At 33.9% G+C, this 18,304-nt stretch overlaps 1 protein-coding gene across 5 annotated transcripts in view; it reads left to right on the top strand.

Moving 5' to 3' along the window:
• The window catches only part of EHBP1 (EH domain binding protein 1), a 342,186-nt gene that overhangs the window by 123,368 nt on the left and 200,514 nt on the right, over positions 1–18,304 (top strand). For all 5 annotated transcript variants that reach the window (XM_024753020.1, XM_024753019.1, XM_024753023.1 and 2 more), the window contains 2 exons: positions 10,984–11,165; positions 14,158–14,297. In XM_024753020.1, the coding sequence (XP_024608788.1) occupies positions 10,984–11,165; positions 14,158–14,297 (322 nt within the window). The remainder of the gene's footprint in view (positions 1–10,983; positions 11,166–14,157; positions 14,298–18,304) is intronic.

The following is an 18,304-nucleotide window of genomic DNA, read 5'->3' as shown; positions in this document are numbered from 1 at the left end:
TCTCATCTAGTTCCACGTTATCTCATTTGACAGTTTTGGTTCTTGAGTCAGTAGAGAAACTGGATGTTTACACAAATACTTGGGTGTGTTAGTTCTTTACTAAGAAATAATTCACATAGTCATAAGACAGAGGGCAAGATCTAATAACTGACTTTTAAGCATTAGTCTGATCTCATGTCTTTAGAATGCTGTTTCGAATTCTAGCTACCTGTCACTTCATTTCTTGGTTTTCTGATTCAGTAGTACAGAATCAGAACAGAATTTAGAGTTCTGATGGACAAGAATGAACAGAATCAGGCATTAGACTGTGAGATTCTAGAAAGGTATGTGCTGCAAGCATTGATTTACCATCAAGTACTTACTACTTGCTTACAGTGATGCTGAGACATAGCATCTAAACAGGCAAAACAATAAGAGAGTGGCATGATTGCATTGATGATCACAGGTTCACATCTAGAGAATTCCAATAAAATAAATTGTTAAACAATCTTAATAAGTCATTAAGAATTACTAAATTGAAGAGCTTAGGTCAATGTGAGACAAGTGAACCTGGTTGTGATGGTTATTTCTTTATCAAAATGCTCAGTTCTTTTCCTGTAAAATTCAAATGAGGAATTCTGCTTCTGGCAATGTGACAGACTAGATAGCATGAATAACACCCCATTTGGAAAATAGCTAAAAAGTCAGGTAAGATATGACCAAGTGATATTTATAAATGCACTCTTGAAGTGACCCACATAGACAGAACCCAAAGAAGTCTTTTTTAAAAAGTTCAAAGCAGGACATCTAGAAGCTAAGCATTCATAGTAGCTTTCCCACTGAGGGGTTCTACTAAACCCATGACTTACTACTTTTACCACTGCATGAAGATGCAGAAGAAGTCTGGTATCTCCCATTCCCCCAAGATGGAATGTCTAATAAGATCCTCTTGTTGCACAAAATTGACATCCCAGAGCTATACCGTCAGTGTAAGGATGAAGAAGAAATGAACTCACTGCACAGAACACAACAACAAGGAAAATTGCCTCTTCTATCCTTAGCATTAATGGGTAGAAGCAATATCATCCTTGAAAATTTATAGCCAAGATCTAGCCCTTACATGGGTTTCACTAAATATATTCTTGATGTTATAATAAAATTATTATTAAATTTTGTCCCTTGAGTACTAGTTTTTTAATATTCTTTGTGACAAAAATAAGTAAGCATAAAGCAGTTATACTGCATTGCAAAGGACAAAGTTATTCAAGAAAAAGCACTTGTGTGATTGAGTTGTAAACTAAACTAAACACATTTTTATCCTGAAACACCATTTTTACTTGAAAAAACAGCTAAGAGATAAACTTGTTATTCACACTTGGATATTTATTTGGTGAAGGTTTTCTTGAAACTGAACACAGTGAGCCTGCTACTTAAAGGTTAAGTGACTGGAATTGTTCGTTGCCAATGATAAAATTCAAGCTTTCAAGTGAAAATTAGAATTGTGAAAAACTTAACACTCACCACGTTAAGTTTGATAGTTTCCCAATGCATAAAGATATATGTGATGGAACATATATGTGATCTTTCCAACATCATACTGGAAGTCCTTGCTGATGCAATAAGAGAAGAAAAGGAAATTAAAAGTATACAGATTGGGAAGGAAGATATAAAACTGTCTTTGTTCACAGAATACATGATTATCTATGTAGGAAATCTGAAAGAATCAACAAAAAACCTCCTAGAACTAATGAGTCATTATAGCAGGGTTGCAGGATACAAGATTTATATACAAAAGTCATTTGCTTTCCTATATACCAACAATGAAAAAGAGGAATTTGAAATTAAAAGCATAATTCCATTTATATTATCACCCCCCAAAATGAAATACTTAGCTATAAATCTAACAAAATATGTACAAGACCTATATGAGAAATACTACAAAACTCTGATGAACAGAATCAAAGAACTAAATAAATTGAGAGATATTACATGTTCATGAATAGAAAGACTCAATATTGTCAAGATGTCACTTCTTTCCAACTTGATCTAAATATTCAGTGCAATCCCAGTGAAAATCTCAGCAAGTTATATTATGGATATCAACAAACTGATTCTAAAGTTTATATGGAGAGGCAAAGACCCAGAACACCCAACATGGTAGTAAAAGAGAAGAACAATGTTGGAGGACCAACACTACCTAAATTCAAGGCTTAAAACAAAGCTATAGTAATCAAGACAGTATGGTATTGGCAAAAGAATAGACACCTAATGGAACAGAGAGCCCAGAAAGAGGCCCTCATAAATATAGTCAACTGGTCTTTGACAAGGGAGCAACACAGTGGAGCAAAGGTATTCTTTTCAACAAATGGTGCTGGAACAACTGGACATCCACTTGCACAAAGATGGATCCAGACAGAGACTTTACACCCTTCACACAAATTAACTCAAAGTGGATCATAGACCTAAATGTAAAATGCAAAACTGTAAAACTCTGAGAATATAACACAGGACAAAACCTAGATGACCTTGGGTAGGATGATGCCTTTTTAGATACCACACCAAAGGTATGATCCATGAAAAAATAATGGGTAAGTTCAACTTCATCAAAATTGAAAGCTTTTGTTTTGCTAAAGAATGAGAAGACAAACCACAGACAGGGAGGAAATATTTGCAAAAGACACATCTGATAAAGGACTGTTATCCAAAATATACAAAGAAACAAGTAAGAAAACAAACAACTCAATTTAAAAAATGTGGCAAAAACCTTAAGAGGCACCTCCCCAAAGAAGATATACAGGTGGCAAATAGGCATATGAAAAAAAAGCTCCACATCATATGTCATTAGGGAAATGCAAATTAAAACAACAAGATACCACCACACACCTCTTAGAATGGCCAAAATCTGTCACACTGACAACACCCAATGCTGGAGAGGATGTGGAGCAACAGGAACTCTCATGCATTGCTGGTGGGAATGCAAAATGGTACAGCCACTTTGGGACAGTTTGGCACTTTCTTACAAAATGAAACATACTCTTACCATATGATCCAGCATCTCACTCCTTGATATTTACCCAAAGGAAATGAAAACCATTGTCCACACAGAAACCTGCACATGGATGTTTATAACAGCTTTATTCATAATTGCCAAAACTTGGAAGCAACCAAGATATTCTTCAGTAGATGAATAGATAAACTGTGGTACATACAGACAATAGAATATTATTCAGTGTTAAAGAGAAAAGCCATGGAGGAGCCTTAAATGCATATTACTGAATGAAAGAAGCCAATCTGAAAAGGCTATATATACTGTATGATTACAACTAGTTGATGTTCTGGAAAAGGCAAAACTATGGAGACAGTAAAAAGATCAGTGGTTGCCAGTGGTGGGGTGTGGAGGAGATGAATAGGCAGAACACAGAAGATGATTAGGGCAGTGAAATACCCTATATATCATAATGATGGGTATATGTCATTAAAAATCTGTCCAAACCAATAGAATGTACAGCCTGCGAGTGAACCCTAAAGTAAACTATGGACTTTGGGTGATTATGATATGTCAGTGTAGGTTTGTCTGTGGTAAACAGTTTACCATTCTGGTGAGTGATATTGATAATGGGGTAGGCTGTGCACGTGTGGGAGCAGGAGATCTATGGGAAATCTCTTTACCTCCCTCTCAGTTTTGTTGCACACCTCAAACTGCTCTAAAAATATAGTCTTAAAAAAGAAAGTATATATATTCTTCATAAAAATATGTTAACGTATGAGTTTATTAGTTATGTTTGAATGAACGAAATATTTTCTAAATTTCTGATATTTTTTTGTAGGGCAAATATTGACAGGCATAACCCACATAAACAAAAGCTCTTTGTAGTTCTCAATTAAAGCATGTAAAAGGGTCTTGAGATAAAAACATTTGAGAACCGTTCATCTAAACTCTCCAGTAAAAGACAGATTATCAGACTGGATTCAAAAATTTTCTGGATACATGCTATTTACAAGAGACAATCCTAAAATAAAAGGTTATATCAGAAAGAGCATGAGGAGCCTGCGATGAAGTCTGTGAGCAGCTTCTCAATTCTTTCACTTATTTATTTTTTGATTTGTGTCCTTTAGAAAATGTCCCATAACGTCACATTTGAAATTTCTACTGCTCTGTTTGTCCTTATCACATAGGAAATACCATGATTTGGTGCGATAGGCGACTTTGCATAAAAATGATCCTGTTGTGAAAATAGACAGCAGTGCATGCACACCAGTTAAATACTTTTAAAGACCCTGATCAATTATGAAAACTGATCATAAGTCAGGCTATAAAGCTTGTCTTAATACATTTTGAAAGATTAACATTACAAAAATTACATTCTGTGACCCTAAATCAATTAAATAGTAATTACATAAAGATAAGTAGAAAAACTCCATAAAGAAGAAAAAAGTTTATAAACATCTTATGAGTCAAAGAACTTGTAATGAAAGATTAGAAAATATTTAACTACAGAATAACAAAAATAATTCATACTAAAAATGTGAGACATATTTAAAGCAGTGCTTAGAGAAATATATAGCCTTAAATGCTTACATCAGGAAAGAAGTAATGCTCCGAATTCAGGAGTTAGAACAGAATATACCCAAGGAAAATAGGTGGAATAAAGAGCAGCAGAAACTACTGAAATAGAAATATACATTCACTCCAAAAAATCAAGAAAGCTAAAAGTCACTGATTTGGAACGCCCAATGAAAGAGACAATTTATAACAAGCATTATCTAGGAACAAAAGAGTGTGAGAAGGCACAAACAGTGCTGGGAATAAAGAAATGTACAAAACGATAAATTCTGCAGAGATTAAAATAGTAAAAAGATATTTTTAAATAGTTTTATGTTACTAAATTTGAAATATTGGCAGAATACTTATCTAAACTGATTTAGGGAGACATTGTACATCTACCTCTGTAATCATTAAAGAAATTATATCAGTAATTAGAAACCTTCCCCAAAAGGAAACAGGCTCAGGTAACTTTGGATGTTTTTTGAATGTTTCCCAGGAATGTGGAGTTGCTTTAATTCTAGAAAATCTACTAATTTACCACATTAATCTGCCATAGATTCAAGGTTAAAAAAATCTTAAATTATCCCCAAAGATAAAGCTTTGGTAGTTAAGGCAATATTGTCTTGTTGTGAGGTTAGAACAATTGGCTAGTGGTACCAAATTAGAAATCATTGACCTGTATATTGAGACCAGATTTTTGGTAGAGTGGGCATTCTAGATGGGGGAAAGGATGGATATATGTGGACTATTTAATAAATAGTGCTGTGATAATTATTTACCCATAATTTTTTAAAAAGTGAAATTGGATCCCTATCTGAAAACGTACACAAAAATTAATTCCAGATGGCAATGACTCTTAAATATGAAAAGCAGAGGTATAAAAGTTTTGAAGGAGTGGGAGGAAAGCTTTATGACCTCAGGGTTGGGAAGATTTTCTCAAGCAAAATGCAAAACCACAAACCATAAAGGAAAATGTTGCCTTTGAAATTGGGTTCATTCAGAAGATTCCACAAGGAATGAAAATACAAGCTAAAAACTGAAAGAAGATGTTTACAGCACATATAAGTGACAATGGGTTCAGTACCATAATGCATATGTAATTAGTAATCAAAAGATAAACAGCATGGTAGGAAAAAGTACAAAAGATTTCACAGAAGAGGAAACACGTGACCAATAAACTATGAAAGGATAATCGATGCATTAGTAATCAGGGGAATGCAATTAAGACTGTAATGAGGTAATATTTAATAATCTCAGATTGGCAAAAATGAAAAAGAAAATACCAAGTGTTGATAAATATGGAACAATGGAAACACTTAGGGAATGTAAATTAATAAAGCCACTTTGGATTACAATTTGACATTTTCTGGTAAAGCTGAACATGTACATATCCTATGGCCCATTCTAGAAATATATCCTAGGCAAATTCTTGCATGTGTGCATGAGGATATAGACATAAGAATATTGATAGCTTTGTTAATAATTCCATATAAATAAATAAAACTCAAACAACCATGTTCATCAACAGTAAAATGGATAGGTAAACTGTAGAATACTCATGTAATAGAATACTAGGAGCAGTGAAATTTAATGAATTACAGCTGTACACATCAACATAGACAAATATCAAGAACTTAGTGATGAACATAAGAAACAAGTTGCAAAAATGTTAATGTTGTTTCATTATAAAAAGTTAAAAAGCATGCAGAACTAGACAATATATTCTTTTTTCATTTTTTGTTGTGGTAAAATATACATAACATAAAATTTACCATTTTAAATATTTTTAAGTGTGCAGTTTGTGGCATTAACTACACTGACAGTATTGTATGACCTTTACCACTGTCTGTTTCTGGAACTTTTTCATCATCCCAAATACAAACTCTTTACCCATTAAACAATAACTCTTCATCTCCCCTCCTCTCATTGCCTGGTAATCTCTGTTCTACCTTCTGTCTCTATAAATGTACCTATTTCTCATATAAGTGGAATCATACAATATCTGTCCTTTTGTGTCTGGCTTATTTCACTTAGTAAAATGTCCTCAGGGTTCATTCATGATGTAGGGTGTGTCAGAATTTCATTCCTTTTAAGGCTGAATATTCCAATGTATGGATATACCACTTCCTGTTTATCCATTCATTAGTAATATACTCTTTAGGGATGCATACATAGGTAGTATTCCTTTTTTGAAAACGGGAAGGGAAGAAGTAACCCAAAATTCAGGGTCTGGTTACCTTTGGAGGAGGGAATGGGACGGATGCAATTTCAGAGGGAAAATGAAGATTTTAAGGTACTGGTATTTTTCTGTTTCTTGAGCAGGATGGTCGGTACAGGATGTTCATTTTATTATTCATTAAGTAGTACCTGTATATTTTATACTTTAGTATGTGTGATGTATTCCACAGTTAAAAAAAAAACCTCAAATGATAATGCCATTAATTTTCAGTGTGTTATAAAAAACCTGATAATTAAGGTATTAGTACATGACAGAATTTTTTAGAACATTCTGTGTAATAAAGCTCTGAAAAATCATAAAATCTAAGTAAGCTCCTTCTCTCCTTCCCCCAACCCCGTTTTCTTAATATGGGAGAAAGAGTTAAATTTCTAGCAGGTGGTTTATTTTATTTGATGTTTTAATAGGTAGAGAAAATCAGTCAAATATTTTAATAGGAGAGGCATTATATTAATTGTATTTATCTTGGGGTACATAATAAATGAAACATTATATAATGAACTATTCTGTAAGAAGACCCTAACTTGAATAATTTGGACAAGCGATGTTCTCTCCAGATGTTCATAATATTATAATTATATAATATTAATATTATATAAATAATATTAATATTATTCATGGTCCATAAATATTAATAATAAATACTGTTTATTCAATACCTACTATATGCTAAAAACTCTACTAGGTATTTTCATATGTTACTGCAAGAATTTATTTAGGACATATTTCTAGGATGGGAATTATTGCTGAGTCGTAAAGTATTCATCTGTTCAACTTTACGAGGTAATGTCAAATTGTTTTCCAAAATGGCTGTATCCATCAAAACTCTCTCCAGTAGTGTTAAGAGAGTTTGCATTGTCCCTCATCCTTATTAACACTTGGTATTATCCAAACTTGAAAATACTTGCCAGTCTGAGAGTGTGAAACTGAGGCTCAGATACGTGAAGAAATATGCCAAAGATTAGCTAGTGAATAAGTGCTGGTGTCACATTCTAATTCAGATTTGTCTGATTACAACTGTAATAAGGTGGAATCTCAAAGAAATGGAAATATATAGGCTAAGTCTTTTTTATAACAGAGAATAGTTATGAAAAATGAGATTAAAATTTCTTTTATGTAGTAATTTCCTTAGGGGAAGTATTTCTGAAAGTGTTATTTTCGATTAACTGGATCAGAATCACCTGGTAGAAGGGGTGTGCTTCTGGGAGGGACAGGATGGGAAATAGGAGGGGGGGTACTTATTATTTTTAGAAATGCAGCAGATTCTTGAGCCCATCTCTAGTTTTACTAGTTCAGGATCTCTAGGGGTGAGATCCAGGTATCTAAACTATCTAAAGCTTTCTTAGTTTTATTTTTGTTTTTTAATAAGCACTGAAGTTTAAGAACTTCTGCTTTAGGGATTTTGAAGTAATTCCCCGAATACTGCCAGGTTCACATGTAAACAGAGGTATAAACATGAGCCCAGAGTCAGAAACTTAGTCTTAGACATATGTAAACATTCACTTCTTATTGACTTCTGTTATCTAACGTCCTTTCTCTAAGGGTTCCTCTTACTCTTTCTTTCTTTTACTTCTCTGCTCTTATCCAACCTTCATGCGAAATGAAATAACATTAGGACTTTGACAACAGAATAATTCTCTCTAAACTCTCTCTGCCAGGCTGACCCCTGGTGTTTTAAGGAAGTACAGAAGTGTACGAAAGACATATAGCAGTGTAATCAGTTATTTTATTCTTCTTTATAGAACTGATGATAACAATGATATCAATTTTGGGTGGGTAAATATATAAACTTGATGGTTATAAACAGTGAAGATTCGTGGAGCTGGGATTAGAGCCATGAAAGATCCTTATGTCTTTCTCATTATTGTTCTTGTAAAAAATGCATTTTCTATGACTAGCTAATTTTAAAGAAGAAAACAATGACTGAGCTGGGTAAAGAATTACTAGAAACATCATTTAGGCCCCTTTTCCCATCAAGGACACAGACTCTAAGTGAGATCCTATGTTAATATTAGAAATGGATGTTGTAGACTCAAAAGAGCTCTATTCTGCTCACCTGCTCAGACCTTACAAGGGGCCATTTTCATTGTTGCTGAGCAAGTAATTGCTTAATTAAGTGGTACAGCTAATTCTATTGTGTTTAGAATTTAGTAGCTTTCATTTCCTTTTGTTTCAGAGATACCAATATACCAAATACTTTAAAACTCTGAGTTCAGCAGAAAACCTTTCTACGTAATTTTTACCTTAAAAATGAAATTGACAGAATGTTAATCATCAAAACTAGATTTTGCAGGAATCATCCTTAAACTAGGCTTTCAAAATTATGCTCATTTCCAAGTTATCTTAATTTTTATAGTTTATTTGGTTATAAAATTAAATAATTACTCTTAAGTGATCAATGTCATATTTTGTGAAAGATTTGTTTAACAAATCTGAAAATAATATGTAGCAATTTTTATGTCATGCTTTCAAAACAGAGGCTTTAAATCCTATATTTTATGTAGTAGTTGTTAGCTATTCTAAAGGTACAATAAGAGATTATTGTTCATATCAGTGTAATAAATTGATACTCCCTGATCATACTTTTTCATTTTGCACATGTCGGAACCTTGGACCTTAATCTTATTCTTTGATTGACAGTAGCGACCAGGGAAAGAACACTTGTATTGTTTGGGATAGTCACATCTGTTCAACTTGATTCAGTTGGGGGTATTTGCATATTCTTAAGTATTTCTTCTGAGAGGGCTTAAATCCTTCTCAAGAGCTTGATGCATTTTTGAAATTCATTCATAAAGTATCTACATGCACTAATAGTTCTGTATAATATTGCTGTGCATAATCTGACAGATAAGACCACATTTTAAAACAAGGTATTCTTTAGGGATACTACGTTACATTTTTACTTGTTCTGCTGGCAGAAATGTCATTTTTTTGGAAAAAGGCCATTTTAATATTTTGATTAAATTAATATATCCTTATTTTGGGCAAGTTTGTCAATCAAAGGACAAATAAGGATTTATTAAATAATAATTCAGAAGTTAATGGTAGTTTTTCCTGCCTTGGTTGGAAAATTGAGTAATTTTATAAAAAACCATTGTAGAGTTTGAATGGATATCTATTTAGTCTCCTTATTTTATAGGGAAGATTACCAAGGCTCAAGTTTACTGACTTACTCAAGGTCACACTGCTTGGAAATTAGGTTTTATTTTAGGTCTGAACTCTGAGACCAGTAAAGCCCAAGGATTGCTGGTATATGACTTTGGGTTTACATTATTTATATATTACCCTATATCTAGGATTTCCCCCTACCATTAGAATACATAGTCAAGGATTATGTCTTATTCATCTTCATATCTTTCCAGAATTGACACCATGTCTTATACATAGTTAATGCCCAGTCATTATTTTGCTGTTCTGTTTTCATTATTTTCCTAAGCTATTATGCTATAAAGGATAATTTTGAAATGAGATAGCTTATTAATGGAATGTTAAACATCTTTGATAGCAAATAGGTTTCATTTTGTGTTCCATTTCTAGTGAATTGGCAAGAGCTGTGTGGAGAAGACTTGGAATCTGCTGGGGTCGATTAGCAGTGTCCACCACAGGCATAGGATAAGAGAACCCAATTCTTTCTAACTTGATTTTATGTGATCTTAGGGAAGGAAGAGAGGACTTTAGACTGGAGTGAGCAGAAAAGGCCCTGGGAAGAATTAACTCTCAAAGTGCAGGATAGATAGAGTTCAGAGACTGCAGAAAAAACGAGGTAGAATGCCACAGAGGCTGGGGTTCTATAAGAAACTGGAATTGTTCAGAAAGAAGAGATATCGCTAGGGTACATTAAATATAATTAAAGTAAGGAAAACAATTTTTGAGTACTTTTGATACCTAGCCTTGTGCTAGATCCTCTTTTTACAGGAACCCTGGAGACCTTCTGTCCTAGTTTGCATTCCTTGCTTTTCCTTTCCTGAGATATTTAGGATTGTTCTAGTCTTCCCTTATTTCTCTGAGATAGCTCTCTCCAATTTTCTATCTGCCTTACTTACTTAAAGATATGAAAGTTGTGATATAACCTTATTACAATTTTTTTCAACATTATGTTATAGGAATTCATTGGAAAGGGAAGTCTCAACTGCTATTTAATCATATTATTAAAAGAACATTCAAAAATATTTGGCTGTGAAGTAAGTAACTCCAAATTACATAATGATTTTTTACCTTCCAGGAATCCCCTTCTGGTCGAAGGAAAGCTCTTGCTACCACCAGCATCAACATGAAACAGTATGCAAGCCCAATGCCAACTCAGACTGATGTCAAGTTAAAATTCAAGCCATTGTCTAAAAAAGTTGTATCTGCCACTCTTCAGTTTTCATTATCTTGCATTTTCCTTCGGGAAGGAAAAGCCACGTAAGTTTCTTTTATCAAATAAGCTGTTTTAGAGTATATTTTAAAACACGGTGCGTAAATAGCTTTTGACTTAGTAAACTGTTAACAGTTGAGAATATCCTACCGCATACCTATCATTCCGGCCAATTCTTTGTTTCAGAGGCTGAATTAGATGTACTCCTTGTTATTTATAGTCTCTTTCAACTGTAGAGAATGATCAATAATATAAAAGTGACTATAGCAATTTTCAAAAATTTAAGTTGTATATTATAGGTTATCATAAGGGTCTGTTTTATATTTCAGTGTCTTCAGTGTAAGTAGTTGTACTCTGAAGTCCACAGTTCAATTTGTAGAGCTGTTTGTTGCAGCTGAGGCATGAGAGGAAGCCAAAGTGAAAAGTTTAGGATGAGAGGAATGAAAGAATTAAAGGAACTTTTGCCAATGCATATTCTTTGGCTCAGCCTTACAAAACTTGTATAGGAAGGTACAGTACAGTTACGTAACCAGTTTGCTATGACCATTATCTCTTTCAAATATCACTTCTTAAGCACTGAATAGGCATTGCACAAAGATAACTCCTACACCCAGTTCTAGTCTCCTAAAAGAGTAAAATTCTAACTGGTTAAAAAGAGGTAAACAGGGCTTCCCTGGTGGCGCAGTGGTTGAGAGTCCGCCTGCTGATGCAGGGGATGCAGGTTCGTGCCCTGGTCCGGGAAGATCCCACGTGCCACGGAGCAGCTGGGCCCGTGAGCTGTGGCCGCTGAGCCTGCGCGTCCAGAGCCTGTGCTCCGCAACAGGAGAGGCCACAACAGTGAGAGGCCCGCGTACCAGAAAAAAAAAAAAAAAAGAGGTAAACATACCTAGAACAGGAAAAAATTAGTATTATTTATCTTAGTTGTTCCATACAGTCAAATCAATGGTAAGTGCGAGTTTTGGGTGTAATGAAAGGGTTAGCGCCTACTTGGAGTGGAAAATCAGTGAGAGGAGAAATGGAAATTCTGTGCCTGAGACTTAAAAGGTGATAGGAAGAAGGCAGCTATGAACATTTCAGTCTAATCTGCATCACAGTTCTGAATGTGTTTGACTTAGTGGAATGCGGTTACTATAATTGGCCATGTCTACTTGACTGATTAGACTGGATTCTGTGCGTCAGTCAAAAAGAGATGTTTGGCACTCATCTTCAGGGCAACAAATGACTTGGTAGATAACAGTAAGCCTCTTCTCTAGAAAGTTGGCTTCTATATGAGTGTGGTAGAGGGACAGTGCAGGATGGAAGCAATTAGTCTTTCATCTCAGGACTTTAAATTGTAGACTTAAATATTGAAAAGTTTAAAATATAGACCTTACTCTGAAGTTCAAGCCAAAATGAAAGGAAAGGAAACACAGAAAGAAGAGAGAAAAAGTCAGAGAAGATCTTTTGAAGGTGGACTCCTTTCCACTGGGCAGAAGCAGTAAGTGATTTAGCACCATTCATTGGAATTTGGGTGAGAGGAAATTCAAACTAAATGTCTCAATTTGAGTGGAGAATGCTCTCAGAACACCCTAAACCACCTCTCTATCTCCTCATTCCTTGCCTACTCACCTTTCCCAAAGAAGAATGTTCAGGGTGAAAATATAGGAGATAAAATTAAGCAAGTTAACATCTTAAGAACACTGTTATATATTGAAATTATACCCTGGTGATGGAAAAGCAGTTTGTAAGACATTCATATAAGGTAATACAACTGTTTTTGTCCATGCAGACTTTGTGCCACTAAATTTGTCTTAAAAGGGGGAAATGATTTTGTTAACTCTAAGCTTATATGAGATAAAATGCAAAGAATTTCAAAAACCAGTTTAGCCTGCAAAATCATACCATATTTAGAAGTGAATTTTTTTTTTTTTCCCCGGTACGCGGGCCTCTCACTGTTGTGGCCTCTCCCGTTGCGGAGCACAGGCTCTGGACGCACAGGCTCAGCGGCCATGGCTCACAGGCCCAGCCGCTCTGCGGCATGTGGGATCTTCCCGGACTGGGGCACGAACCCGTGTCCCCTGCATCAGCAGGCGGACTCTCAACCACTGCGCCACCAGGGAAGCCCTAGAAGTGAATGTTAACAAGCATTACTTTGCAAAGGAAACAGTGGTTTTGTTTTGTTTTTATTTTATTGTGGTAAAAACATGAGAAACAGTGTTTTAATTCAGTTTTCTGAATTTGGAGGAAGTATAGCAGATTGAAATTTAGTTAGTATGTATCATGTTAGAAATATGTTTCATTCACTGTAGTTTATTTGAAATTTAAAGTAAAATAATAGGTCAAGAAAACTTAAATTATTTAACATTTAGAGTATTTAATGTAAACTTTATAAATTTATACTTAAAATACTTCAAGATATTTTTACATTTTGTCAAATGTATGGTATTTAACTAACCCAAGTCATTTTCTATCCTGTAATTCTTAAAAAGGCCAGGCTTTTGAGTGCTAGTTCAATTACTGTAGTTTTTTAACTTTAGGGGAGTTTTAACTCCTTTGAGAAAAATGCACAGCTAAACAAGATTTAAATATAATTTACAGGGGTTTACCACTTCTTTTTACTCCTACCCACAAAACCAAAAGGGTTCATGGACTTCAGATTAAGAATTTCTATTCTAATTCCTTCTGCAAACTTGAATATTTTTAAAGTCTAGATCTCATCTGATTTGCAAACTATCCCATTGTTTTATGAAACAAGTTTTTGTTTCCAGACTCCATGATCAGAAAACCATACTTTAATTCCATGAAGAAAATTTTAGATCTGTAGCACAGAATTAAACTAACTCCTAACCAGTTAGTTTTAATCCTGTTTGCTTTCTATTAATTAAATGTGCCATTTAAAAATTAATGAATGAATATTTAGATTGCTCAGTAGTTTTGTATAACTGTTTAAAAAGTCTTGTTAATGTTTAGAAAGAAGAAATGTATTAATATTATTTTCTTAAGAAACAACCCTTTTGAAGGTAATGTCATTTAATAAATTGTGTATTATCATTGATATAGGGATGAAGACATGCAAAGTTTGGCTAGTTTGATGAGTATGAAGCAAGCTGACATTGGCAATTTAGATGACTTTGAGGAAGATAATGAAGATGATGATGAGAACCGAGTGAACCAAGAGGAAAAGGCAGCAAAAATTACAGGTTGGTGTTATTTGCATTAAACTAAAAATTTATCTGTTTTTTTTGCAGAGTTGAAAAACTCATTCTTGTTTCCCAGGAAAAAACAACTCCACTAACAAGGTATTGTTTCTTTCCTAAGGCTTCTTAATATAATATACCATTTAGCTCTCTGGAAACTTTACATGCTGATGGAAATAACAGATTTTAGCAGTTTAAGATCAAGTCCAGGGCTAGCCAAGAAAGCATCAAACTTTATTGGAAGTACTGATTATAGTATAAAGTAGCCTAAAGATGTTCATACTTATTTTGTCAATGTATGGATGAACCCTCTATAAGTAAAAATCTGTCTTAAGGGTAAGATGAGAAGATGCATTGGCTACCTTCTCCTAGCTCCTGTTCATTTATTCACATAAATTGTATGGACATTCTTTGTTTCGAATTTGTATACATCTTATGTATCCTTATATCTAGACACTTCCATGCAAGTATTTCTTATAGCTGGTTTGATCAAACTACTAAGATGGTAAGTGGTTAGAACCTCTTTGTATTAAGTTTTCAATAAATGTTTATCATCAATCTGGCTAGCACCCTTAAGGAATTGATGTTACACCTTTATTATTGGAGTGAAAATCAAGCACTGTATAATACTCCTTTCATCTAATAAATTGCTGTAAATTTCTGGATTGTTATCCCTTGACTTCTATCATCTGTTTACCTCTTGGTGACTTTTCCAAATTCATTGGGCACTTTGGCACCCATCTCTTGGCTTTGCCTAAATTCTTGCTATCGTATGGGGGAATTCCATTGATCACATGGATGACCAATTTAATTTCTTAGTCAAAAACTTCTGTGACTTCCTCAACTCCAATGACCTTCACCTCTACAATACCTCTGTTATAAGGAATTGATCAGACTTGTATGCAAAGATAGATGTTTTGTCCTGAGCAAATTTTATAAATTGCAGTTGACCCTTAAAGAACACTGGTTTGAACTGCATAGGTCCACTTGTCTGTAGATATTTTTCAATAGTAAATACTGCAGTGCTACACGATCTGTAGATGCAAATATGTAAGAACTGAGAACTTAGAAGAAGCATGAATACAGAGGGCCGACTATAAGTTATATGTGGATTTTCCACTGTACAGAGGGTTGATGCCCCTAAACCCTGTTTTATTCAAGGGTCAACTGTATTATTTTCTAATTTATGATTGCCATTTTGATTTCCTATTTAACCCAGGAATGTTTAGGAGAATGTGCTTTGTCGTGGGTTGTGTTTATTTCTAGTTTGTTTATTTCTAGTTTAATTTAATTCAAATAAGATTCTGAAGCCTGTCATATTTCAATTTTTTAAAAATATGATTGAGATCTTTTTCTTTGTAGTGTAGATACATGATCTGTTTTTGTAAATTTTCCATAAATATCTTTTTACATGTATATTCTATTTGTCAGATTCAGCATATAGCTATTAGACCAAACTTTACATTTATATTATTTAGTCATTTATATTCTTATGCTTTTTGTATAGTTCATCAGTGAAAGAGAACTTCAGTCCTAAATTATTTAGTTTATAAAAATTTATTCTCTTATACCTTCATCGTGGATTATAATTTGATCAGTTTGCCCCATTTAATGCCTCTTGCCTTGAATTTTTGCCTGATATTGATATTTATAATCCATGCCTTCTTTGTACTTGGTGTATTTATCACTTTATTTTTAATCCTCTCTGTGTTAAATAGTTCTCTTTATAAACAGTATTTGGTTGTATTTCTTGATAACTGACATACTTAATTTCACTTATATTACTTTATAATTTTATTTGGGAATTTTCTTATTATTTTTTTCCCACCCACCCCTTACATTTTGCCATTCTCAAATGTTCATTTAAGCATTTTTTAATAGAGTAATTTGGAAGTTATGTATCCTTTGTTTTCATTTTGGAATAGTATCCTCTAAAATAAATAAGCTAGAGGGATAACTGAATGAACCTGTATTTCTCTACTAACATTAAAAATGAAACAGAATGTGTTGACTCACCTTGTGAGATTCAATATGATTTTCTCCTTTCTTTATTTGAATTTCTCCCTTCAACCCCTCCTGGCTATTATTTTTATTTCAATAACATTTTGGGTTTCTTTTTTCAATAATAAGTGCTGACATTTGCATGTTTATAATGTCAGCAAAATCATACAATACTTTTTAAAATGCCATGTCTTTGCTATCTTTGAGTTCTTTGTTTTATTTGGCTAGTTGGAGTGCTTAGGAAGGTAAGTTGGTGTCCTTCCCTTACCACCTCCAGTGACTTCCCACCTATCCTTCAAATTTTAATTCTTTTGCCACGTCCTCTAAGAAGCCTTTCATGGCCTCTCCATCTTAAACTTGATCACTCTATCCTTCGTGCTACTGCTCTACCATTTAAAAATGCAGGCATTTTCTTACAGCATGAGTTTTTTATAATTCCAATGGGATGTGATTTGACCTTTTAATTAGAGAATATGGTTTATTCTTTGTATATGGCTTTTGGTTAAAACTAAATCTCAACTAGGCACTAATACCATAAGTAGCAATCAGAAAACCACACATTTTCATAGTCATAGCTGTTTTGAGCAATGTACTGTTTTCATCATAGCAATGGGAAAAAAAGGTGATAGCAGCATGTCACAAGTTCTGCGCTGAAAAGAAAAGAAAGGACATATTTTGAGCAAAATACAGATTTAATGAAAGGATTCAGTAATAACTAAATTTTATAACTGAACTCTTGTCTTAGTCCATTTGGGCTGCTATAACAAAATATCATAGATTGGGTACTTTATAAACAACAGAAATTTGTTCCTCACAGCTCTGGAGGCTGGAAGCCTGAGATCAAGGTGTCAACATGGTCGGATGAGGACCATCTTCTGGGTCACAGACTTTTCATTGTATTCCTTACGTGGTGAAAGGGGACAAGGGAACTCTTTTGGGTCCCTTTTATAATGGCATTAATCTCATTCATGAGGACTCTGCCCTCATAACCTAATCACCTCCCAAAGGCCCCACCCCCATCACATTGGGAATTAGGATTTCAACTTATTAATTTTGATGGACACAAACATTCATACCATAGCAACCCTTATTGCTTAAACATACATATATATATACCTTAATTTCTAAAATTTCCACTGCAGAAATAACTTTTTTAGATAGCCTAAAATTCTCTGACCCTAATTGAAGCAATCGTTTTAATGCAATTTATGATGATCGAGAATTTCTTCAGAATGCTACCAGTTTGTGTTATTATTTATTTATGTATTTACTGTCCATATTTTATGAAATTCCTTCAAGGTAGAGACTATGTTCTGATCATTTTTTCGTCTCTAGCTTCTAGCACATTGTCTGGAACACGTTGAGAATTTAAAATATGTTAACTGAAAGGCCATAAATGAGAGGGCTTCCATCTCCTATTGTAGCCCATATTAATCACGCTGTCTTGTTATCTTGTTCCATTCATTTTGACCTTTGATCATATACTATTTTATGTAAGATGGGATGGTCCCATTTTATGGAAAGAATGTGATCTGGAGGAGACGCATAATTCAGACCTTAAATAATTCAAGACTAGTTTCCCAAAAGTAATGAATATAAAATGTGTGTTGAGGGAGCATAGTTAAGTAGGGACAGTGGGTGATTACATTCATGTTCTAAGTCAGTAAACCCATAATCATTGTAACATACCTATGCTTTGATGTTACATTTTTTTCTCAGCATTTTCTATTATATTTGCAGAGGACAATCACTTAAGTTAATAGCACAGCATGTTATGGCAGTTGTTCGGCTTCCTGAGTTGCATTTTTTAGCACCTGTAAATTCCATTCCAAAGTTAACTTTCAGGAATATTTTTTCAGCACCAGCACTACCACTCTAAAACTGTTTAAGTAAAATAGTTTTAAGATAATAAAAACTATATTAAAATTTAACAATAGTAATGTTTGAATAATAGCTTAAGAGTAAACAAAATTAATGTATTTTATAAATGTGGTACAAATAATGTATGG

Source organism: Neophocaena asiaeorientalis, unplaced genomic scaffold (assembly GCF_003031525.2).
Source record: "Neophocaena asiaeorientalis asiaeorientalis breed wild unplaced genomic scaffold, Neophocaena_asiaeorientalis_V1.1 scaffold100, whole genome shotgun sequence".
Classification (NCBI taxonomy): domain Eukaryota; kingdom Metazoa; phylum Chordata; class Mammalia; order Artiodactyla; family Phocoenidae; genus Neophocaena; species Neophocaena asiaeorientalis.
This window is presented reverse-complemented; position numbering and strand designations above follow the sequence as displayed.